General features: G+C 41.1%; 1 protein-coding gene across 2 annotated transcripts in view; it reads left to right on the top strand.

Annotated features, from left to right (window-relative positions):
• The window catches only part of PRIM2 (DNA primase subunit 2), a 365,514-nt gene extending 355,343 nt beyond the window's left edge, over window positions 1–10,171 (top strand). For both annotated transcript variants that reach the window (XM_032409573.1, XM_032409574.1), the window contains exon 14: window positions 9,619–10,171. In XM_032409573.1, coding sequence (XP_032265464.1) covers window positions 9,619–9,843 — 225 coding nt within the window. In that variant the 3' untranslated portion in view covers window positions 9,844–10,171. The remainder of the gene's footprint in view (window positions 1–9,618) is intronic.
• Window positions 10,172–12,332: the final 2,161 nt, after the last annotated feature.

Raw genomic sequence — 12,332 nt, 5'->3', positions numbered from 1 at the left:
TAAAAAATGCTAACCATCATGTGAGCTTTCAGCAAGTCAGTCGTTTTGCTGGTGGAGGGTCCTCCCTCCATGTTGATGCCTGCTGACTGATCAGGGTGGTAGTTGCTGAAGGTTGGGTGGCTGTGGCAGTTTTGAAAAATAAGATGTTTGCCACATCAACTGACTCTTCCTTTCATGCATGATTTCTCTATAGCATGCGATGCTGTTTGATAGCATTGTCCCCACAGTAGGAGTTCTTTCAAAATTGGAGTCTTCTCAAACCCTTCCACTGCTTCCTCAACTAAGTTTATGTCCTAAGTTTAAATCCTTTGTTGTCATTTCAACAATCTTCACAGCATCTTCACCAAGAGTACATTCCATCTCAAGAAACCTCTTTCTGTGCTCATCCATAAGAAGTAACTCCTCATCTGTTCAAGTTTTATCATGAGATTGCAGCAACTCAGGCACATCTTCAGGCTCCACTTCTAGTTCTAGTTCTCTTGCTATTTCTCCATCTGCATTTACTTCCTCCACTGACATCTTGAACCCCTTAAGGTCATCAGTAAGGGTTGGAATCATCTTCTCCCAAACTCCTGTTTGTTGGTATTTTGACCCCCTTCTCATGAATCACGGATGTTCTTAATGGGATCTAGAATGATGAATCCTTTCCAGAAGGGTTTTTTATTTTTTAAAGATTTTATTTATTTATTTGAGAGAGAGAGAGTGTGCATAAACAGGGGGAGGGGGCAGAGGAAGAGAGAGAAGCAGGTTCGCGCTGATGAGGGAGCCTGTCGTGGGGCTCCATCCCAGGACCGGGGTCATGGCCTGAGCCGAAGGCAGATGCTTAACCAACTGAGCCACCCAGGCGCCCCTCCAGAAGGTTTTTAATTTACTTTGCTCAGATCCATCAGAGGAATCATTGTGTATGGCAGCTGTAGCCTTACAAAATGTATTCCTTAAATAATAAAACCTGAAAGTCAAAATGACTCCTTGAACCATGGGCTGCAGAATGGATGTTGTGTTAGCAGAGATGAAAATAACATTAAACTTGTACGTCTCCGGAGCTCTTGGGTAGGCAGGTACATTGTCAGTGTAATCTCTGCCCAGCATGGGGCTTGAACTCATGACCCCTAGATCGACTGAGCCAGCCAGGTGCCCCCGGTGAGCAGTAATATTTCGAAAGGAATTTTTTTTTCTGAGCAGTAGGTGTCAGTAGTGGGCTTAGAACATGCAGTCAACCATGTTGTAAACAGATGTGCTGTCACCCAAGCTTTGTTGTTCCATTTATAGAGCACAGGCAAAGTAGATTTAGCATAATTCTCAAGGATTATTCCTAGGATTTTCAAAATGGTCAGTGAGCACTGGCTTCAACTTAGAGCCACCAGGTGCATTAGCCCCTAACGAGAGAGTCAGCCTGTCCATGGAAGCTTTGAAGCCTGGCACTGACTTCTCCTCTCTAGCTATGAAAGTCCTCCATGGCATCTTCTTCAAATATAAGGCTGTGTCATCCACCCTGAAAATCTGCTGTTTAGTGAGCACCTTCAGGAATTCTCTCAGCTAGAGCTTCTGGGTAAACGGCCGCAGCTTCTACATCAGCACCTGCTGCTTCCCCTTGTACTTTTACGTTACACAGGCAGCATCTTTCCTTCAACCTCATGAACCCTCCTCTGCTAGCTTCAAAATGTTTTTCTGTAGCTTCCTCACCTCTCTCAGCCTTCACAGAATTGAAAAGTTAGGGCTTTGCTCTGGATTAGCTTTGGCTTCAGGGAATGTTGCGGCTGATGTGATTGTCTGTCCAGACCAGGAAAACTTTCTCACATCAGCAGTGAGGCTGTTTTGCTTTCTTATCATTCATTCGTGCGTTCTCCCTGTGCCTTCACAACTTGGCTGTTTGGCATGAGAGGCCTAGCTTTTGGCCTCTCTCAGCTTTCAACATGCCTTCCTCACTAAGCTTAATCATTTCTAGCTTTGATTTAAAGTGACAGATGCAGCTTTTCCTTTCACTTGAACACTGAGAGGCCCTTCTGGGGTTAATAATTGGCCTGATTTCAGTATTGTTGTATCTCGGGGAATAGGGAAATCAGAGGAAAGGGAGAGAGATGGGGGAATGGCCAGTCAGTGGAGGAGTCAGAACACACAGGACATTTATCAGTTAAGTTTGGCACCTTGTATGGGCATGGCTTCTGGTGCCTCAGCACAATTACAATAGTAACATCAAAGGTCACCATAACAAAAATAATCATAAAGTTTGAAATATTGGGCGAATTACCAAAATGTGACACAGAGACATGAAATGAGCGAGTGCTGTTGGAAAAATGGTGCTGATAGACTTGCTCAACTGCAGGGTTGCCACAGATCTTCAATTTGTAAAAAACACAATATCTGGAAAATGCAATAGAACACGGTATGCCTGTATAAGTCCTACTAGTAGCTTCTGAAAGGTGTAAAGCAAGGGTCACAAACTCAGAAGCCTACAGGGGTCAGGCAGATAACCCAAAAAAGCGTAGGTGGCTGCGATTAATAGAATACGGGAGGATGTGTGCTGATGAATTCACATCCCGTTAGGGGCCTTCACACTGACAAGTGTGAAGACCCTGTACAAGTCAGCAGAACACATCTGCCCATGGACCCCCTTGTTGGCAACCACTGGTCCTGATCATGGCTTCCTAACCTAGGACAGACATCTAAGAATAGACCTGAAAGTCCATGCACTTCTTGAGATTTTTTTCTGTGAGTATATATGTGCATTTTTTGGAAGTCTGTTATTGGGTTTCAAAAGGATCCGTCCATGACCCTCCCCAAATAGATGTTGCATTTATTGAGTTCACCGTCCACTACCATGCTATCCACTTTTGCTTTTCCTAATTTTCATGAAATAATTTTTCTATTGTGGTTATATAATAGCAGAATTTCTTACATTATAAAATATTTCATAGGAAAAATATACCCTATAATATTACCAATAATGAATATAGTACTAGCAGCCAACATCTGTAGAACCTTTAACACATGCCTGGCCCAGCACTAAGTACTTTGGCCACATTAGCTCTTTGGATCCACACTAAAGTACTACAGCTTACATACTATTTTTATTTCCATTTACAAATAAAGTTTAGAGAAGCTGAGCAACCTGTGTAAGGTCGTACTGCTCATAAGGGATGGACTTGGAGTTGAACCAGACTGTCAGGTAACTCATAAAAGCCTATGAGTCTAACCATGACTGTGCGCTTCTATAGAATCCAATACTGTTTGTAATAATGACTGTTGAGGTCACTAGCGTTTTGTGTCTAGATTCATGGTCCAGCCATCATAGTTTACATTAAAAAAAAAATCCAAGGGCCGCCTGGGTGGCTCCGTCATTAAGCGTCTGCCTTCGGCTCAGGTCATGATCCCAGCGTCCTGGGATTGAGCCCCACATCGGGCTCCCTGCTCACCCACATCAGGCTCCCTGCTCAGCGGGGAGTCTGCTGCTCCCTCTGCCTGCCTGTCTGCCTACTTGTGATCTCTCTGTCAAATAAATAAATGAAATCTTTAAAAAAAAAAAAAATCCAAAGCCTAGCAATTCTGTATGATTTGCCTGAGGTACCACAGCTGGTAAGTGGGAGATCTGGACCCAGCACCCCTGGTCTGCTGTGGGTCTCATCTTCTTTCTATTACACCTGACTTATTTCAAAACATAAAAACTTCGTTTTCACAAAATGTGAAGGACTAAATAGACATCAATGAAATAGGAGACAAGCACAAATTCTCATTAGTTTTATGCGTATAGGAATCTTACCAGGTAAGCCCTGTTCGTTTGGTATTTTCAGTACCAGTTTTGCATGACTCTTTTCCTTAAAGACCATATTCCTTAATTTGCTTGCTCAGCCTGAAAGGTTTAATTTCATATATGTTCTTAATTATGTGTGGACCCTTCTTTTAATTAAGAGGCCTCAGAACTTCCACAAATTGAGGTCTATTATTCAACCTCCTTCCTTGTTTTTAAATAAGATGTGAAAATTAGATTGAAACATTGAGTTGGTGACATAATAACTAAAAAGTAAGAAGAATTTTTTTTTAGTTTTCAGATCTGCTTTTGTAGTATCTCATTCTTACAGGAGTATTACTACTATGGCCAATTTTAAAACTTGCCTTAGATTAATAAAGATTTTGAAAAGACGTATGTCTAAATCCTCCCACATACAACTTAAGCTACATAAAAATCAATGGAATAAAAAGGCTGTTTGAATTCATGAGATATCTATTATTTTTTCTCATTTAATTTCAAAATAGAATCCGTTTTTATTGTGTTTTCTGCCATCCTGCCTGCCTCCCCTTAAAAAATATTTTTAAAGCTATGTTTATTTTCCTGAGGACTCTGTGATCAAACTCATTTTGATGAAAGTTTTGAAAATGAACCAGTTAATTGATCCCATTGACAGCAGCGCTATGATAGTTCCATATGGCTTTTTTGGTAATACCAGCTGCCTCATTATAAGCTGTCATTGCAAAACCTCTTGATTAAAACCCAAACATCCCATAGGTAAAACAATATTGCTTCCATTGCTTCAAACTACATTTGCTGTGGCAGAAATATGAGACCTATGTTTGTGTGAAGGTCATTGTGTGGAAAACATGTTGATTCCAGCAAATGTTTGAGATTCAGTTAGTAGATACCAAAGTCTGGCCTGCTTGAAATCCATTTTCCTCAGTGTTTTTAGGGAGCAATGTTTTATACTATAGTGTATGTTTTTTCTTTTGGCATACTCTCTGTGTAAATAAAAATACTAGGCCTTGTGTAGATTCATCTCTGAATTTTAATTGAAAATTGTTTCTTTAGAAATAGACCTCTTTAGGCACTGAGTCATTCTTGATACTTATTTTCCAAATAGCTGAGCATAATTTTTTTCCCTACTATATAAATCTTTCTTTACAGAAATCTTGCTAAATTCTACATTTTCCTGCAATCTTTTTTTTTTTTAAGATTTTATTTTTTGACAGAGAGAGAGACAGCAAGAGAGGGAACACAAGCAGGGGGAGTGGGAGAGGGAGAAGCAGGCTTCCCGCGGAGCAGGGAGCCCGATATGGGGCTCCATCCCAGGACCCTGGGATCATAACCTGAGCTGAAGGCAGACGCTTAACGACTGAGCCACACAGGCGCCCATTTTCCTGCAATCTTAAACAGGATATAGCAAATACAATTCAGCTTTTTTATAATAACTCAGGGTCATTATTATGGCTATCAGACTGCTGGGCTAGAAGCCATGATCATGTCTCACTTGGATTGCAGTAGCTTCCTAACTCATTTCCCAGCATCTACAACATGTGCACCATTCCAGTTCTTTACCCTCCACACGGCTGCTAGAATGATCTTTAAAACAGAGGAATATGATTATTTCAGTAAACTGCTTTAAAACAACAACAACCAAATCTTAAAGGGCTTCCCAATTGCTCTAAAGATGAAATCCAGAACTTACAATGTAGCCTATAAAGGCCTCTCCACCCCCATTTCCTTCTTCTGGACTCCCAACTACACTGGTTTTATTTCATATCCTTTACAGTACTCCAGGACTTCTAAGCTAATACGGCAGAATGAAAATGCATCACAAATTTCCCTCTCTCAGTAGTGAACACAGTGTACAAAACATAATAAAAAATCATCGAACACAAAGGAAAACATCACCAATAGCAACCAATTAAGAAAAACGGCAAGGAAGGAAACAGAAAATTCTGAGTGTTTCCATATCTAGAATGTTCGGATATTTTTTAAAAATAAGGAATAAAGTAAATAGCTGCCGACTTCTATGCAGAACTAAGTGAAAGTGGGGTATTTCAGTGGGGACAACTTGTTTTCCCTATTCTTCTAATTTGATTTTGAAGTAAAATCTATTTTCATTTTGTTAGGGTTGAGGGGGGCAGTGCGGGGAGGGGCATAAACCAAAGTTAATTTTTCTGAACAAGATGAAAGGAAACTGAATGGCAACTTCCTTCAGCCAGAAATAAAAGTGAAAGAAAGAAAATATTCAAAAGACAAAGAACCTCTCTTAGAAGAAAATACAATCCAGTATATAGAAGGAAACTCTTCATAATTTCATCATGCTACCAAGCACTTAGACTGTAAGTTCAGTAAAATGAGCTTATTAGCAAAATAAGTTAAAGTGCAATTGCAGACTTAAGAGAGACAGCTGAAAAGCCAAACATCACATAGAAACATGGTACATGTCCTCATTTCAAGGCCCTTGTCACTGTTGGTTAATAAGAGCATTAATTAAAATGGAATTTAAAAAAATGTACATTTTTTTTAAACAAACAATATATTTTAAAGGTAAAACATTTCAAGGTCTTTTATTTGTTCATCTTTTGATGTACAAGCAAGGTCTTGTACTTGAGTAGAGTTTTAGGATTAGAATTCAACTTTTTTTTAAATAAACTGTACCCATAATATACCATCACCAATTTCCAATCTGAGCTGCTTTAAAGCAGAAGAGGAAGCTAATGACACATATAAAACAATATGTTCTTTTTCCCTTTCTTTTTGGGAATACACCTTTTTCTTTTTTAAGTGACTTGCCTTTCTTGAATTAATTTAGATTTCATAGAACCTACAACTTTTTTTTTTTTACACTCCTGTTTCCTTGGTTTTCCCCGTGGCAACCTTATGATGCAGCATCTATTATTACTATAACCTCCAGTTCATTGACGAGGAAACTGAGGCTTAGAAAGTTGATCATATTTCATTTTGTCCAAGTTGAAGTCTAATAATTCATTTCAAGCCAGAGAGTCCTCTTCTGTGACAACAGATGTATTGAGAATTTTAACAAGTTGAAACAAGGTGTAGAAAAGCCCTAATGTGTAATTATAACACAAAGTGCTAGGTTCTTTTTATATGAAATAATACCATGTTTTTTTTATAATCTTTATAGCCAAGTTTAGCTCCAGAAATATTATATGATTGTAAGTTTATTTGACTTTACATAAAACCTCTTAAAACAGATCTCAGAGCAACTAAGTGATCTAGTCAGAAGGCCTTAATTCAGACAAAACCAGTTACTAGTTCTTTGATTTTTGCATAAACGGTGTAATCTCCTTAGGCTTCATTTTCCTAGTTTGTACATGTAGGAGGTCCAACTTAAAGGATCTTCAAGGTCTTTCAAATCTCTCATGTTCTCTATTTATAAAACATAAAGCCTTCTGATTGAAATGTGTTACACAATACACTTTTCATGAGACATTTTGTAAAATGCAAACTTTATATTGGATCTCCTACTTTTTAATGAATTGGGTGAAAAATCTAATATAATAAAGTTCACAAATGACTCCATTGTTGATAGAAGTTATAGATTTATCATAAAACATTCAGGAAACATTTTAAAATTAAGCAGCAAAGTAGCAGATAAAAATTTGTTCTTAGTGATCTGAGTAATAACTCTTAAAATGAACTAGTCTGTATGCTATCAATCTGCTATACACTGAAGTTACTATAAAATTATTGGCCTAATATGTATCAACAACTGACTAAAGAGAATCAGAGAATCCTGGGGTATTCAAGTAAGTATTTCCTTGTTTGTTTATTGGTTCACCTGTTAAGAGGGTTAGTTCTGAACCATGACAGCAACTCTTTTAACCCCCTGCTAATCCATTTTAACCTACCATAAGACTATACATTGCTTTAATCACATCACCTCCCCTCTTAAGGATTTTTAGTGACTCCCTGATGTCTACAAAATTAGGTCTAGACTACTTACCCTGGTTTTCAAGGCTCTTTGAGGTCTGGCCCCAGCCTGTCTTTCCAACTTCATTTCCTATTATTCCCTTTTATATGCCTTTTACACCAGGCCATCTGATCTACTTGCTTTACAGGAACATTCCTTATTACCTTGCTCATGTGGTTCTGCTGCTTATATTAACCTTGACCTCATTATCCCAGCTTTTCACTTTCTCCATCTTCCCAAATTCAACTCATATAGCCCTTCCTCGCAAAGCCTTCCTTGATCAACCCAGCCAGCATCTCTCTCTAATATGGAGATAATAAGCCTTTATCTGTGACCCTTATCACTTTTTTTATTCTTGATAGAGATTTTTAAGTATATGACTTACTAGGCTAGAAATTTCTTTAGAGTTAGTCAAATGCATTCTTGTGTGCTGAAAAATTACTAGCTCGTAATGTGGCCTTATACGCAGTTAAGTCTCCAATTCATATGGGACATGTATGACTGGGATACACTGCTTAGTTCTGGGATCAACTCACCAAATACTTAGATACCTACTATATCCAAGTCACTTCAGTACAAAGAGTGAGACCTTAAAAGGTCGATAAATATAAGACAGATGAACAAAGAAAGTGTAATGCCTTCTCAGTTTGTAAAAAATTTGAAGTGAAATATCCCCTAACAAAAACACAACAAATAACTCAAGTAAAATGGAATTCTTTTTGTTGTCAGAAGGCAGGGAGGGCAGAGATTTGACAGGTGATCAACTTAGTCTGACCCATTGGTTGAATGTGAAGAAAGTGACTGGTGTAGGTGGTTCACACTTCAGGAGCTATCTTGCTCTTCTGTCACACCCCAAGAGTTAGTAAAGGCTTACACATTTTAAGAAATGAATGCATTATAAAATTACTGACCTTGGCACAAGGACATGACAGCAGAGCATACTGGTTATGAGCATGGATTCTGTTCATTCATATCCCATCTCCAGGCCTGCCAGTATGTGATCTTGGGCAAGTTAACTTAACCTCTCTCTAAACTGGCAGAATATTGATAATCTCCCTTCACAGGGCTCTTATGGGAAGTTAACTGTATTTATATACGTGTGTGTGAATGAGTATGGCGTGTGTCTTATGCCACTTAGAATAATGTCTGGCACATAGTAGGCGTTCAATAAGTGCTTGCTAATATTAAGGAATATATTTTTCTTCACCATTAATAAATTTTGGAATCAAAATTAGGAAAAAAAAGTAGTACTCCTTAAATCTGCGGTGTTTAAATGATACTAAATGGGATTACATATGCCAGACTTATAAATATACTCTAAAATAGGAGTGGTGTCAGGGACCATTATCCAGACAGTGTCTGTTTATATCCAGTCCCTATGGTTTTGGAATGGTTAAAGACTACACCCTCCTTTTTTTTTTTTTTCCTTTTAAAACAAGTACTTATTGACAGACAGTCGGGCAGGCATTTTGCTTAGCCCTCTGAGATGTTGAGTAGAAGGTAGAGATGAAGTAGAGCTGGATAGGAAACTGGAACTAAGTGCAGAGGTTCAGGCTGGAAATAAAAATTTCATCCACACCTTCCGGATGAAATCATGTGAGAGTTACGATGGAGAACTACTAGGATCCATGTGCTGGGCATTAAATAGTTTTTAAACTTTTTTTAAAAAATTAATTATTTATTTATTTGACAGAGACAGAGAGTATAAGCAGGGGGAGTAGCAGAGGGAAAAGGAGACGTAGGCTCCTGGCTGAGCAGGGAGCCTGACACAGGACTCGATCCCAGGACCCCCGGATCATGACCTGAGCCAAAGGCAGACGCTTAACCGACTGAGCCACCCAGGCATGCCTTAAATAGTCTTTGAACAAGGTCTAGAATGGTTTATGAAGCCCCTTAATTTATACCTTTGTTATGTATTAATACGATATACACTTGCTTTCTTATACAGGTGGATGATTGTGGCTTTTCTTTGAGCCATCCTAATCAATTCTTTTTTGAGAGCCAACGGATTCTAAGTGGTAATAAAGACATCAGGAAGGAATCCATCCAACCAGAAACTGCTCAACCCAAACCAAGTGTCCAGAAAGCCAAGGATGCGTCATCTGCTCTGGCCTGTCTAAATTCCTCTCTGGAAATGGATATGGAAGGACTAGAGGATTACTTCAGTGAATGATTCTTGGGCACTTAGGAACCCTTTTTCTTCACTAGCTTTCATTTCTTACTTTGAAGATTTTGCCTGTTTCTTTTTTAACCTCTTTGTCTACTCCTTCCACCGCTCCCCAGTCCATCCCCTGGAAAGCAGGCTTGTGGGTAAAAACCTCCACTATATTTTGCTTTGACAAAAGGGAAAATTTCTTTTGATATCTAACACTTGAGTGGTGTGATCTGAGTCCTGTTTTAGGAGATTAAACAGCTTTCTAGACTGGTTACACTACCCTAGAGACAACAGAACTAAAAACAACTCTTATTTTAAACCTTATAGCTATAATTGTTACTCAATCCTTTTCTGAACCATTTTTGTTAATAAATATCAAAATGTGTATAGTGTGTCTGTGTGTAATTGCAAGAGTCAGATCATGAGAGGAGGTGTCTAAGAGGGTGGCATAGGAAGACCCAGAATTCTACAATCTCCCCCTGCACATACAGAAGTTCTTTCTGAAGAACTAAAGGCTGATTACAGCTTCTGCACCACAGAAGTAGAGGGGCCGGGGCACCTGGGTGGCTCAGTTGGTTAAGCAACTGCCTTCGGCTCAGGTCATGATCCTGGAGTCCCGGGATCGAGTCCCGCATCGGGCTCCCTGCTCAGCGGGGAGTCTGCTTCTCCCTCTGATCCTCCCCCTCTCATGCTCTCTGTCTCCCATTCTGTCTCTCAGATAAATAAATAAAATCTTTAAAAAAAAAAGAAGTAGAGGGGCCACACAGACAAGGGTAGAGAAGTTGGAGACACAGTAATGATGGGAACCCTACTCCCAGTGCTGCAAACTGTAGTGTAGCACTTAAGGACTCAGGTGCAGATTTGCCCAGCCAGGGGCACAGCAAAAAACACAGTGACTTCTTAAAGACCGGCTAGACTGTAAGTGAAGGAATTAGGTTATTAACCCTAGAGCATCTGCCAAGCAGTAGGGGAACTGCTGGAAACTGTCTTCAGGATCAGAGGTGCTGGTGAGCAGCACTATTTATGTTCCCTCTCCAGTGTAGACAGGAGCAGCATCCTGGCACTCTAGCCAGCCTGTTGCCTCAGGGAGCCTTGGGCCTCTAGCACACCCCAACTCCAGCTGTCCCACCAAAGCTGCCCCTGTGTGGTACACATCAGGACATCCCTGGGCTGTGCCCACTATACGTCAGCCATCTTGCCAAGGCGGCCCAGGTGCAAAGCATGCCGGGACGCCCCTAGCCAGTACTGGCTTCAGCTCTAGCCACCCCACCAGGGCAGCCCCAGTGTGGATAAAGTCCCGGCCCACACCCCCCCTAGGTCTAGCCATTCTGCTAGGGTGGCACCAGTATAGAGCACTCCAGGATCCCCTGGCCATACCCAATCCAGCTCCAACTTCCAGGTCAGGGCAGCCCTGGCACAGAGTGCTTCAGGACCCCAGGCCTGCACCAACCCCAGCTCTAGCCAGCCAACCAAAGCCACCAAACATGCAGTCTATACGGGGCCACTCCTTCAAGACTCAGAGAGGTGGTAGTTTCAATAATTCATAGCAACAGAGAAAGTCAAGCAAAATGAGACCGAGGAATATGCCCCCCCCCCCCAAAAAACACCCACAAAATCAGAAAAAGAACTAAATGGAGATAAGCAATGTACCTGGTGAAAGAGTTCAAAGATAAAGCCAATTCCTCCTGAAGAACTGAGGGCTGACTGTTCAGCTTCTGTACAACAAAAGATAGACCACATAGCGAATGACAAGGGAGACAGAGACACAGTAACAAAACCCCATCCCTGATGCAAACTGCCGTGGGGAGAGAGAGAGTACTGAAGGACCAGGAGCAGGTTCGTCGAGGCATAAGAAAAAAGCCAGTTTAAAAGAGCAACTAGTATATAAAAGATCCACCAAACTGGGGGAGTTGGCGGAACTCTCTCCAGATCAGATGGGCTGGTAAACACCATGGTTTATGCTCCCCTCCTTGATAGCAAAGATGGTAGCAGAGTTCTGGATACCCGAGCCAGCCTGCCATTTCAGTGAGCCCCAGGCCTCTAGCCCACACAAGCCCTGGACATCCTGGGCATAAGAAAAAAGCCACAATTTAGAAGAGCAACTAAAATGTAAAGAGAGTAGCCCTAGAACCTTCCCAAATGGCAAAGGAACTGCTGGAACTCTGTCTGGGTTGGAGGGACTGATGAGTTACCAGAGTTCATGTACCCCATCCACCTTGGTAGTGCAGATGGGAACAGGTCTGGGCATGCTAGCCAGCCTACTCCCTCAATGAGCCCCAGGCCTTTAGCCCACGCCAACCCAACCCATCCCACCCAGGAGGCCCCAGCATGGTGCACACCAGGACACCCCTGGTTGGTGCTCACTACAGCTCCAGCCATTGCACCAAGATGACACAGGCACAAAGCACACCAGAATGCTCCAGGTCCAAACCACTTCAGTTCCAGACAGCTTGCTAGAACACCCCTAGAAGAGAGCACTGTGGGACCTCCTGGCTCACGCCTGCTTC

This window comes from Phoca vitulina, unplaced genomic scaffold (genome assembly GCF_004348235.1).
Source record: "Phoca vitulina isolate PV1807 unplaced genomic scaffold, GSC_HSeal_1.0 scaffold11, whole genome shotgun sequence".
Classification (NCBI taxonomy): domain Eukaryota; kingdom Metazoa; phylum Chordata; class Mammalia; order Carnivora; family Phocidae; genus Phoca; species Phoca vitulina.
Note: the sequence above shows the minus strand (reverse complement) of the source record. Positions and strands in the feature narration are given on the sequence as shown.